The sequence below is a fragment of the Lissotriton vulgaris genome, chromosome 1_1, assembly GCF_964263255.1.
Source record: "Lissotriton vulgaris chromosome 1_1, aLisVul1.2, whole genome shotgun sequence".
NCBI lineage: Eukaryota > Metazoa > Chordata > Amphibia > Caudata > Salamandridae > Lissotriton > Lissotriton vulgaris.
This window is the reverse complement of record NC_141685.1, coordinates 1059804980-1059818645: the sequence shown is the minus strand read 5'-3', so window position 1 is coordinate 1059818645 and position 13666 is coordinate 1059804980. Positions and strand designations below refer to the sequence as shown.

General features: G+C 45.3%; 1 protein-coding gene across 1 annotated transcript in view; it reads right to left on the bottom strand.

Moving 5' to 3' along the window:
* Positions 1-8703, bottom strand: part of LOC147748541 (arf-GAP with dual PH domain-containing protein 1-like) — a 130087-nt gene extending 121384 nt beyond the window's left edge. Inside the window, exons 1-2 of the mRNA XM_086962982.1 lie at positions 7754-8703; positions 7025-7152 (exon numbers count right to left, since the gene is read on the bottom strand). Of these exons, the coding sequence (XP_086819108.1) occupies positions 7025-7152; positions 7754-8069 (444 nt within the window). The 5' untranslated portion in view covers positions 8070-8703. The remainder of the gene's footprint in view (positions 1-7024; positions 7153-7753) is intronic.
* Between the last annotated feature and the right edge of the window lie 4963 nt (positions 8704-13666).

Sequence of the window (13666 nt, the reverse complement as noted above, 5' to 3'; positions counted from 1 at the left end):
CTATGTTTACACATTGTTCAATCAATCAATCAAGACATTTATAGAGTGCGCTACTCACCCGTGAGGGTCTCAAGGCGCTGGGGGGAGTGGGGCGGTGCTGCTACTGTTCGAACAGCCAGGTCTTGAGGTGTCTCCTGAAAGTGATGTGGTCCTGGGTCAGACGTAGGTGGGCGGGGAGGGAGTTCCATGTCTTGGCGGCCAGGTAGGAGAACGATCTTCCTCTGGTAGTGTTTCTGCGGATCCGTGGGCTGGTGGCGAGGGCGACAGTGGCGGAGCGGGGCTGGTGGGTTGGAGTTATCCCGTGTTGGCACATTGCACTTTAAATAAAGTACCTTGGCTCCAAAAGCGCGTCATGTGATCAAGGCCGTGTTTGGCCGAAACGCCTCAGGGCGATTATGGTCGTTGAGCAATAAAATAATTGCAAGCACAAGAATTGGGTTTTTGTCCGTCCTTTCCCGAGTGAAGGGAAGCAATGAAGAACAGCGTAAGATATATATATATCCAAATTAGCTGCAATAATACGATCACAAAGAGTTAAAGCAGCTGCTTTAACTCTTTGTGATCGTATTATTTCAGCTTTAATTTGGATTTTAATGTTGGCGCGCTCCGCCAACTTTCTACGACCCACTGCGAGGGAAAGCAGAAGGAGCAAGCAAGTGAAACAAATATATATATATATATATATATATATATATATATATATATATATCTCACACAGCTTCTGTTTCCCCGGTGTAGCACCACAGAATAACGGACCACCAAGCAGCGCCTAAGTAGTCAAGCAGGGTTTATTATCCTTCCAGAGTCATTTCGGCATGACACGTTTCGGGTAAAGACTACCCTTGATATATATATATATATATCGAAACCCAAGAGCTGCTGGGCTGGAACTGTGTCCATACTCGTTAGCAGCACAAAAACGAGGTAACTTACTTGCTTTACACTATTGGTGTCCACGAGGGCATTTTAAACTGCAATACAGGAAAAGGCCATCAGGACTTACTAAAAGGAAAATATGGTGTTCTCAATGGGACTACAATGCCCAGCACGCATTGGATTGAACTGACATCGCACTCAGCGGAGATTAATTAAATGCGTCAAGAACTTCCTGTGGGTCAATCCTGGCAGTGACCTTTGATAACGAGAGGCGATCTCCAAACGCGTCTGGCCTGGATTTTGTTCACCCGGGAAAAATAAAGCAAGGTGCCTTTCAAATGAAAGCCGGATGGTTAGTTTTTGTTGTGTGCGCTCCTAAGCTTACGGGCGTTTTTGTTGATTAATATGTATATATATATATATAATATATATATATATATATCCACGCTCCTGAACACCAGCAACACGAGTCACTCAAGTAGCGGGTGCTGTTTCCGCGGCGGTGTCCCGCAATAACAATGTCTGCTCCAAATTCCTCAACAATACCCAGCCGGGTTAGAAGAATACAGCACTCTCGGGTTTTCAGTTCCCAGCACACGTTTATTACCAGAACAAACGCGTTTCGGGAGGAACTCCCTTTGTCAGTGTTTGCAATCGAACGCGCTGCGCGACGCCATTATGTTGACTCACAGTGGGTGATTGAAACAAACATAGGACTACAAAAAACATTTGTGTTTGCGCGCCATCTTTGAATGTACGTATCCTCTTTGAGAGAGTGTGTTAACAGTGTACATTAACCAATCATATATCTCTCCCCACAGTTAATCACACCGTGTATCGGCAAAAATGTGGCTTAAAAAAGAATTTCTGATGCTACAACATGCCTAGAGCCTCATGTGCACTGGTCGCCTGGGCATAATTCTCCTAAGAAGCAATGTCATTAACCTCAAGACATCTCTACAAACACACGATTATCGTGTATAGATAAAACAATACCCATTTGCGGTTTCTATCTTGCCGTGTATCGACAATTGCAGCAAGTTGGCCGCCAGATTCCTAGGATAATAGAATATGTCCAGAATTGATCACGTTCCAGTTGCTAGCATTCAAGATTATCCCAGATGAGATGATATCTCCTCCCCCATATTCGGACCTCTGGGTGCTTTAGTCTCTAAGTCAATTATATATCGAGACTCTAGTATCCTGAGTGTCTGTAATTTGTTGCCACCTCGTGGGCTTTCAGGGACACATTCCAGACAAAAAAATCTCAGGAGAACCCTGTTGCTATCATGCTTTATTGCAAAATGCCGGGCGACCGGATAGGAAAAATCTCTATTGGCGATCGCCCGCATGTGCTCTAGCACCCTCAATTTTACTGGATTAATAGTGCTGCCAATATATCTCAATTGGCAAGGACATATCAAGCAGTAAACGGCATGGTCTGTATGGCAGGACATACATTTATTTATTCTCTTTCCACCTTTGCAGCCTCTCACATCGTATGTTAGAGTTTGTTTGCTGGATGCACAGACTTTACACTTCCCACAGGGGAAGAAGGCCTTGGCATCCTTCAAAGTTCCCTTGGTCTTACGTATTGGATTTAAATGGCTTTGAACCATATAGTCACGTAGAGATCTCGCCTTTTTAAAAGTTATAAGCGGTGCAACTGGTATATCCAGACCAACAATGTGATCAGTTTTTAGGATGTGCCAGTGTTTAGTCATAATAGATCTCAATCTGAAGGAGTTGGCTGAATAGGGTGTAATCATTCGAAATTTACCATCAGTACTTGGACGTGTCTTTTTCTCAAAGAGAGAACACCGGGACAGTTTCCTCACTCTATTAACTGTGGGGAGAGATATATGATTGGTTAATGTATACTGTTAACACACTCTCTCAAAGAGGATATGTACATTCAAAGATGGCGCGCAAACACGAATGTTTGTTGTAGTCCTATGTTTGTTTCAATCACCCACTGTGAGTCACCATAATGGCGCCGCGCAGCGCGTTCGATTGCAAACACTGACGAAGGGAGTTCCTCCCGAAATGCGTTTGTTCTGGTAATAAACTTGTGCTGAGAACTGAAATCCCGAGAGTGCTGTATTCTTCTAAAGCGGCTCGGTATTGTTGAGGAATTTGGAGCAGACTTTTATATATATATATATATATATATATATATATATATATATATATATATATATATATATATATATATATATATAATCTCGGGAAAAAAGGTTAATATGTTGTTATGGTTAATATCTATAACTCACTAACTCACGCCCCTTACCATGCATACTCTTGTCTTCAATTAAGTAATTTAAAATGTTGCAACAATGTTATCAATGACGTTATATTATCACCTAAAACGTTTTGCACAGGAGACAGATCCACAAAAATGATATACAATTACGTCCGTCAGACTCTTCCTGTCTCAGAGATGTGTGGTGTTTGTAGTTTCTTCAAAAGCCTACCAACACCAGAGCCAACAATCCAGCCATGGTTCACAATTTCTTTCACTGTTTACTGACCATGCATGACTTGATAATAAAAAATCTAATGATTAGAAACTGGATGTGAATGAAAGCTTTGCATTTTTTTTAATGTAGCCATAAGTGTAAGTTTAGGGATAGGAGTCATTTATACCACTCCAAATTCTTGATTACCCATATTGCCTGTTGACGTTGAGAAGCTTTTTTGATAAAGTGCTATTTATAGACAACAACTTGCAAGCAACCTGTATAATAAATGTAATAGTTGAAATCAAATGTCCTACCATAATGTGTTTCCACACTTCTCCCAAATAAAAGTGTACCTTACAAGTGTGGGTAGTCCTATCACCTGGGATAGGAAATGCCAGAGAACACAGGTATGAAAAGCAGAAGAAAGAACTTTGGAATTAAGTCAATTGTTAGGATATGGGTGCACTGCGGTGTTTGGGCCCAGGGACTACTGACAGTTAGGGAATCCACCCAACCCCAGACACTACTGAAAACTCGAAACTTAGGGCCCGATTTGGATGTCGGTGGAAAGCCATCCGACAGTCTGTTGGAGGCTTTCAGCTCTACATCCAGGGTTTCCCTCTGACTGCCGTATTATGATGATGGCGGAGGGAAACCTGTGGGGGGATTTTGCTTCTCTTCCGACGGGTGAAGAAGAGCGGAACTGTAATCCTTTGAATGGCGGTGGAGCCAGCCTCAGCTCCTCCGTTGGGTATAAGATGTCGGTTTCCGACAGTCTTTCCATGTCTGCCTTTCCAACATTATTGCTGAGGGATGCTGTCATTTTCATTTACCTAGAATGTCATGTAAACATTATGGTTCCAAAAGAGAATTTCTTTACATTACTATGACAAAAAGTTAAAAAATGTATGTGGAACAGAAAAGTCCCACTGCACAACGTTTCCACACTCCTATAGATAAAAACAGTAACTCACGTGTGTGGTTGTGTCAACTAAAAAAAATCCCATAATGGGTCCCTGTGAAGTCAATGTAGTTAGTGTCAATGTGGTCTTCACACGGTCAAAGTTTTTGCCTGTTCCTGTACCACATAATAGGCCTACCCACACATGCGGGCTACTGTTTTTTATCAGAAGAATAGGAGTGTTGGGTGGTATGATATTTACTGTTTTCTAAAGTTCTTTCACAGAATAGCAAAGAAAATGTGATTTTTAACTAATACTTTGATATTTACAGGGTATTCTGGGTATAAAAGGTGATGAGATTCACACAAGCCACATCACCCTGAATTTCCTGAGTTTCTAGTTTTAAGAAATGTCTGGGATGGGTAGGATTCCCTGCGTGCCAGCAACTCTGGGCCTAACTACTGTAATTATACCCCAAGGAAACAACCCATCAAAAGAGTTCTGTGATATTTAGTTACTGGAACCACTCTCAAGGCTATTGAAAAACTACACTTGCCAGATACCACCACACTCAGAAGACCCAGGGCAACACAGATGTGGTCAAGCTTTAGCAGAGATATCTTCCAGTGTAATGAAGACTGGGGATGGTTACTGTGCTTTTGGGAAAATTGCTGAAAATCTGACAAAAATCATGTTCAAAGCATAGATCTGGCAAGCCAATCAGGGCGAGGGAGATCTAGCACCCAGCAATAGAAACATTAGAATATGTAGGTATCAAAAATATATGGTTGTAGTGCATTGCCACATAGTCCAGGGGTGAAACCTGCGAACAAAAGACAGGTCCTCTAAACTGGAATTTTTATTTCAGTTGCTTTAAAAAAATCTGTTGCACATGAGCATCTCGAACACAGAAAAACCCATACATGCCTGGTACCCCAATACTCAGGAGACCGAGTGGAACATAGATGTGGATCAAGTCGCATGTTCCTGCTACAGGGGGGCTGGAGGTGTGGCTGGCACCCAGAGATAGAAACCTTGGGATATGCAGACATTTAAAATATATGGTCATGGTCGGTTTTCATGCAGCCCAGGGGTAATATCTGCGAGCAAAAGACAGGTACCCCAACTAGACAATTCGCTTTCAATTTCCTTCTAAATTTTCAAAATGCACTGCACTTCGTTTTTAACCTTTGGGCACCCCAAACCCACTGGAAATCCATACAATTTATCATACCCTCTGCTCAGGAGGCCCTGGTGGAACACATATTTGGGTCAAGCCATGGCAGGTCTATGTACCTGCTTGAGGTAAACTGGAGGGAATTATCATGAATTGGAAAACAATTGCTGAAAATCAGAAAAATGCAGTTTTCAATGCATTGTTCTAGCCAGCCATTCAGGGAAAAGGCAGCCTTCCTTGCTCATGTAGTACATCATCAAAATATATAGAGATTTTACACTTTCGTATATAGTCCTGAGTTTGATATCTGTCGTTCAATGAACAGTACCCCATAAAAAATGATTCTGCTCCAATTTCGTGATCTGGGTTAATGTTACCTAATTTATTGTGCAGACTACATTCGCTGGAAAATCCAAACATAATTTGGTATTGCCAGACTTCAGGCATTCAGGGCAACATTTCTTTTCTTAGCATTCCAGGATTTCCTTATCCATTTGTTAAATGTAAAAAATATTGAGCAACATTGTTAAAAAAAAATAAAAGATTTCCAAATTTTTCATTACATTTTCAGGCTGCAATGAGATATTGATTTGGAGTTTGCACCAATACCTAGCCCTGAATGTGCCCAAAAAGTATATAGTGTTTATTGGTGTACCAAGAAACTAAGTAGATACATATATTTATACAATCTAATGGTGCGCAAACACCTCATCAGTGAAAGGGTTAAGTATTTTTTCTAAACTGTGCTTCCACCAATGGATATGGTCCTCTATTGGCTAATAATGCCATATTGCCTGAGGGTGGCACACATGATCTTGGGCCTTTGGCATCTACTCCGCAGTCCCTACAGTGAACCTGTTTGTCTCTTTAAGGACAGTGGGAAAGTCACTACCTGCCTTTTTCTGTGTGGACTGTGAGACCTGGAGCACTTGCAATTCTGTAAAGCAGGTTTCTCCAACGAGTAGCTTGTGAGGTACTGGTAGCACTCCAACTACCTCTTAGTAGCTCTCCTGTGTGCAGCCTACCCTACTAAATGAGACGCTTTTGCTTGGCTGAAATAATTTACATATACCAAATTTGAAAGGGTGTATTTGAGATGAAAATGTGTTTATTTTCATGACCTCATGAGCTGATATTTGAAAGAAAATGGTTGAATTTCCAAAATATATTTAAAACTGATATCTGAGTGATAAATCATGTGGCATTGAGGAGACCTTTTATAAATGTTATTACCTTGGTAACAGAGGAACCTGCAGCTATGGCTGTTATGTATTACCCATATAGAGGCATTTTATATTGACAAAGCCTTTATTACATCACTGCTGGCAACCAATATGTGTCTGTATATACCTGTACATCTAATCTAAATTACCACTGTTATGATTGTGCAGTTCATTGGTTGTAACAGCAGGTCATTATGTTAGTTAGCCCCTGTGCAAAGTATTGTAAAGTATTTCTGAGTGATTCCTACTGGGACATTGTTTTGTATACTGAATTACCCCAGTTCCATTGGAATACAAGGTACCGGGTGTTTGAATTTCACATTATCTCTGTAGGCAGCAGTTGGTTGACAACCTCTGGCATGGCCTGTGAATGTGCCCTCTCACCTGCACCTCTGCCGCCTCCCACGGGTCCTCCAGGCACTTCACCTGGCTGTGTTCATAGAGGTTCTGGTGGATGCCGGAGCAGTTCGTGCAGATAAATACTCCCAAAGTATAGGAAGCCCAGGTTGTTTCTGCAGGAGAAAGAGAATGATGCCATCAGCAGGACTATAGGTTACACAGGAACTGCAGGAAAAGAGTCCCTACTGCTTTATTTACGGTCTATAGGGTATGAATACCAGGCAACTCAGTAAGTGCAGAGGGGAGACGAAGAGAAAGCAGAAATTTCAGAGGGAAACAAATGTTACCAGTGGAGAGAAAAAAGTTCACAAATTCTAAAAGAGAGTGAGGGTAAATCAATAGATGTATGCTAGAATATCACATACAAAAATATTGCTTTACATATTGTGCCTAACATATTGTTTACAAAATATTGTCCCATTAGGTGTAGATTTTGTATTATTAATCCCAGTGGGGCAATATTTTTGACAACAATATTTAGGGCATACTATTTACCTAAGACAATATCCTGACTACAATATTCGGTATCACATCAAATCAATACCCCTCCTCGAGATAGCACTAGAGCTGGAAACCTATAGTCCCTATATCTGCCACCAAGCTGTTATCTCTATTATTGGACCTAGTCAGAAATTACCCATAATCTGAGAATACGAGGCCCCAATGGCACTTTGATGCAGAGAATGCATCCTCCCCAGATGCCCCTGAGCTCACCTGCAGCACCACAGTCAGCACATGTGTCATTTCCTGCCTGCTGGGCCAGCGCTTTCATGGCATGCCGGTGGTCGGTCTCCTTGGTGCCCTCCATGTCACGTGGTGTGACAGTGTGCGCCACCAGTCCTGCGTCTTCTCGCCCGCAGGCCTCGCTGATCTCGCGCGAGTCCTCTAGGTTGGTCCGCTTGTCCCCCGTGAACTCACAGCTCAAGCTTCTGTGCTCCTTTGCCTCAGTGAACTCGTAGAATACGAAGCCCCCACCAGTGGTCGGTTCAATGTTCAAAGTACGTAGAAGTGGAACAGGTAGGTCGCTCATAAGTGTGTAAAAATATGACAGTTAGACATTTCTAAACCATCTGGAATTACTCTGGGTGACTCTTAAGTACAGGGCCAGCAACACAAATTCCAGAAAATCTGTGTGGGTGACTACAAAGCGGAATTTTCAAAGTTCGTGGGCACGGTTCCTTAGTTAGATCCTTGGCTGCACTCCTGTGCGGTGGCAGCGCCCAAAAGACAGGATATTTTGGCAAACCCAAGAGGCAAAGTTAATTGTACTTTAGTGGTACCTTCCTTTGATAATAGCAAAGCAAGTAACCCAGAGAGAGTCCATGCCGCTAAATGGTGGTAGTATCACTATGGGGGCAGCATCTCCCCTTCATGGGAAGCTGTGTTGTAAATAGGCCCAATGTTGACAGTTTGCAGGCCGGACACCCCAGAAAGGCAAACGACAAGGGTCCCTTACGGGCGTAGACAGAGCTGAGCCCCTAAAGGGCAGCGAGGCTTCCCCTCCTGCTCGGTGGCACTTGCTGTCAACACTTTCGTACTTGCTGTTTCGTTAGCTGAAGGCCAGATGTTCGCAGTGACTGGGGGTCCTCCCGGGGCCCCACAAGCTCCACGAGCCGCCTCCCTCGTGAGCTGGGACACAGCAGAGCAGTAATGTTTCTCGTCCCGTGCGTTGGACGTGAGTGTCGACGCTCGGGCACGGCGGCTCCTCCAGCAATGGTGGCCTCGAGCAGCACAAGGCCCGCAGCCCTCGGCGTGAAGGTGCAGAGTCACCCGGAAGCCGCACCGGCCGGCTCCCTCCTGGCTCTGCGGAGGCCTGGCAGGCAGCACAGGGTCGATGGCGGGCTGCGTCAGTCTGAGGTCTTCCGGGAGACGGAGGCAGGGCTCCCCTCCCTGAGCCTGCAAACCGGTTCCACCGCATGCTTGGGGCCTGCCGGGGCAGGTAGGGGCCTGGGGCGCCTGGGAAACAGGGTCCCAGCTGCACAGCAGGCGAAGCCCGACAGAGGGGGAGGTTATCACAGACCTCCCAGAGGAGTTCAGGAACCCACCCTCTCCGCAGACCCCCAGAGGGTGGAAGATACACGCAGACCAAGGAAGAGGGGCAGGAATTCAGACCTCTAGGGTACAGACATGTACAGCTCAACCGCTGTCGAGGTCTTTACCGGCTCACAGACCAACAGCAGGGACGGTCCTAGGCAGGGCCGGCTCTAGGCTCATGGTGGCCCTGTGCAGGCAGCGTAGGTGGGGGCCCCGGCTAGTGCATAATGGCACCTCTCCTGGCATACGAATTTACCGGGCAGTCAGATACGCTCCAGTCTTCAGTTCTTGTGTACAACTACGGTCAAACAGTATGTTTAGATGATGGAGCTTCTATTGACAGTACTTGTACACGGGAGCGGACCCCCATAGGTGGCTTATTTGCACGCTGTAGCTAGTGACGTATTATAACAGCCCAGCCACCGGCGCAGTCACTAAACCACTTCAAGGAGAGCATTATTTGTATTGTACAAGTATTGCATAACATAGAAGGTGTGCGTTCAAGCCACCTTACAAAGAAATAAATCACTTAGTAACGGAACATGACATATTGCTGGTGTGGTGAACGACTTAACGGGACTGACATCATCAAAACCTAATAGGGGCATCAGACACCTTATTGCGCCTTAATCGTTTATGTCTTATTTTGCATTTGTTTATTGTGACAGCAACACATGCTGGCAATAAATGATGTGTACCACACATAGCATCCGGTGAGGGCGCAAAACATTTTAGAAAGGCACTTTGTAATAACTGAATGTTTTACAGCGATGCGCATTGTAACATTTTAGCGGGTGCAGAATGTCAGATGCACAAATATTTACTATCATGCTTAGACTCAGAACGTCTTACTGGAGCACAGATATGCCAATTTACAAAGGAAAACAATAGAATATTGGTGTTAATAGCCTGCGTTTTATCTGGATCTCTTACAGATGCAAGGATTAAATATGTAGCCCCTGGCACGCAATTATACATTTAACTAGTGACCTGATCAGCATGCAAGCTGCAGAACCTTTAACTACAGAACACACGTGGGAACTTTCTGGGACTCAGAATATTTCAGAAGGATGCAGGCATATTGTAGCATCCTGCAAGAGCACATCATTCCCTACAGAGGCACATACTTCGCATATTGCAGAGATACAACCTCACATAGTTACACACGTGTGTCGTGTCTCGTGAACATAATGTGGCGCAGAGACAAACCATTCAGTACTATTGACTACTAGACTAAGCTGCGCATCAGATGTTATTAACACTCATAAATCATATCATTACTAGGCAGCTCAACTGGAAAGACAGGCAGGCGATTATACAAGTCATTATGAATATATTTTGTGAGCACAGTCTCTCACCGGCGTTGTTTGAAGGGTCGGAGTCGGACTCTCGGGTAAGAGACTAGTTGGACACTACAGGTGTTCTAGTGTCTCTATCGATGATCGGGGCGACAGGACGAGGACGGTTAATTTATTTGTTCTAGACTTTTAATTCTTCTCTCAATGAATCTCACGACGATGTGACCGTGACGAGTCGACGCACCGCTCACTGATGCACTCTCCCAGTGAGGCGCCGCGGGGCGGAGCGTGACGTGACCACACACAGCAGCACCGTGACGCGTCACTGACTGAGCGGCTAAATTGCGCACATGCCTAGGGCCTGCTAGGCATGTGCAAACTGTGCACCTGCACAGGGCCGCCAAACCCAAGGGGCCGCCACGACGACCGACCGAGCCGAGGATCGGATCGGAACTTGGATCACTGGCGGCCCCCTGGCAGGATTTGGCGGCCTCCGGGCAATGGCAGTGACGGCGCGCGTGAGCGCTGTTCTTGTTTACAATAGTCAGTCATTGGTTTCACTTGAAGTTGCCCAGGCAGCCAGCCAGCAGTTGGGTCCCAGGGCCGTCAATCTTCAATCTTACCCCTATGACGACGTGACGGCCCTGGGACAGCCCCCGCGCGCTGTGCGCAGTGCGCAATTTAGCCGCCGAGTCAGTGACGCGTCACAGTGCTGCTGTGTGTGGTCACGTCACGCTCCGCCCCGCGGCGCCTCACTGGGAGAGTGCATCAGTGAGCGGTGCGTCGACTCGTCACGGTCACATCGTCGTGAGATTCATTGAGAGAAGAATTAAAAGTCTAGAACAAATAAATTAACCGTCCTCGTCCTGTCGCCCCGATCATCGATAGAGACACTAGAACACCTGTAGTGTCCGACTAGTCTCTTCCCCGAGAGTCCGACTCCGACCCTTCAAATAACGCCGGTGAGAGACTGTGCTCACAAAATATATTCATAATGACTTGTATAATCGCCTGCCTGTCTTTCCAGTTGAGCTGCCTAGTAATGATATGATTTATGAGTGTTAATAACATCTGATGCGCAGCTTAGTCTAGTAGTCAATAGTACTGAGTGGTTTGTCTCTGCGCCACATTATGTTCACGAGACACGACACACGTGTGTAACTATGTGAGGTTGTATCTCTGCAATATGCGAAGTATGTGCCTCTGTAGGGAATGATGTGCTCTTGCAGGATGCTACAATACGCCTGCATCCTTCTGAAATATTCTGAGTCCCAGAAAGTTCCCATGTGTGTTCTGTAGTTAAAGGTTCTGCAGCTTGCATGCTGATCAGGTCACTAGTTAAATGTATAATTGCGTGCCAGGGGCTACATATTTAATCCTTGCATCTGTAAGAGATCCAGATAAAACGCAGGCTATTAACACCAATATTCTATTGTTTTCCTTTGTAAATTGTCATATCTGTGCTCCAGTAAGACGTTCTGAGTCTAAGCATGATAGTAAATATTTGTGCATCTGACATTCTGCACCCGCTAAAATGTTACAATGCGCATCGATGTAAAACATTCAGTTATTACAAAGTGCCTTTCTAAAATGTTTTGCGCCCTCACCGGATGCTATGTGTGGTACACATCATTTATTGCCAGCATGTGTTGCTGTCACAATAAACAAATACAAAATAAGACATAAACGATTAAGGCGCAATAAGTTGTCTGATGCCCCTATTAGGTTTTGATGATGTCAGTCCCGTTAAGTCGTTCACCACACCAGCAATATGTCATGTTCCGTTACTAAGTGATTTATTTCTTTGTAAGGTGGCTTGAACGCACACCTTCTATGTTATGCAATACTTGTACAATACAAATAATGCTCTCCTTGAAGTGGTTTAGTGACTGCGCCGGTGGCTGGGCTGTTATAATACGTCACTAGCTACAGCGTGCAAATAAGCCACCTATGGGGGTCCGCTCCCGTGTACAAGTACTGTCAATAGAAGCTCCATCAGCTAAACATACTGTTTGAGCGTAGTTGTCCACAAGAACTGAAGACTGGAGCGTATCTGACTGCCCGGTAAATTCGTATGCCAGGAGAGGTGCCATTATGCACTAGCCGGGGCCCCCACCTACGCTCCCTGCACAGGGCCACCATGAGCCTGGAGCCGGCCCTGCCAACAGAGACGTACGCTGGAAGGAGTGACTCGTTGCCTCACAGACCAAAGGCATACAATAACTCACTGCCTCACAGACCTGCAGGGTACAAAGTTGAGTTCCTTTTGAGGCGAGGGCAGAAACAGACCAACTTGTGAGTACAGAGTAAGTCACTGCCTCACAGGCGTCTCTCTAAAAGTGCAGGAACGTACTGTTTCCCACATCATAGATCCCCACAAGGAGGCAGGAATTCACATAACCCCAAGGATGCATGATTTCACTCCTTCGGAGTAACCCAAAGAGGTGTAGAAGCACGTTGCCTCACAGACCAGGAGAGTGGAGAGATACACTTCCCCACTGACCAAGAATGGAAGAAGTGCTCAATACATCACAGGGTTTAGAAGGGTGCAAGAGTCCCGTCTCCGAGACCTCTAAAAGTACATAGGTATACTCCACTACCTACTACCTAGACCTCTACGCGGGTGCTGCTGCTCCCTGCTGCACAGATCTCCAAAGGGGAGCAAATGCTCTGATACTCCTGCAGTGAAGGAAGGTACTCACCGCCTTATGGTTTGTGCAGTGTTCGAGAGCCAATGTAGAGAAGTACCGCTACTCACTGTTGCAGAGAAGGGCATCAGCAGGTGCAAACCTTCGGACAGACACTGCACTGTTGCTCACTGGGTCCTAGAGTCTCAGGGAGCAGCAGGTACTCACTGCTGGAGGATCGTGCAGAGAAAGGTAGGTTCTAACTGATGCACTCTTGCATAGAAGCGTAGCTACTCACTGCTTTACATTTCTGCAGGGAAGGCAAGTACTGACTAACTTACAGGCTAGACCCAGCTGGGAAGGAGAGGTATTCACTCTTTCACAGTCCCTGCACCAAGAACAAGGCAGTCACTCGCCCACATTCTTGCAGAGGACTGCATGCTTTGAATACCTCTCAGTGCATTGCATAGTAGTGCTGGTACACACTGTCTCTGTGTACAAAGTCTCTTTCTTAGCCTGTCAGAGAAGGGTATCACTTACTGAGAGTCCCTGCAAAGTAATGTAGTCATTCCCTGCCAGAAAGTCTCCAAATAGGAGATCTGATCTCTAAAATCAGCAGAGTTGGCCCGACAATCCCTGCAGAGAAATGTAGATCCTCACTGCATCGC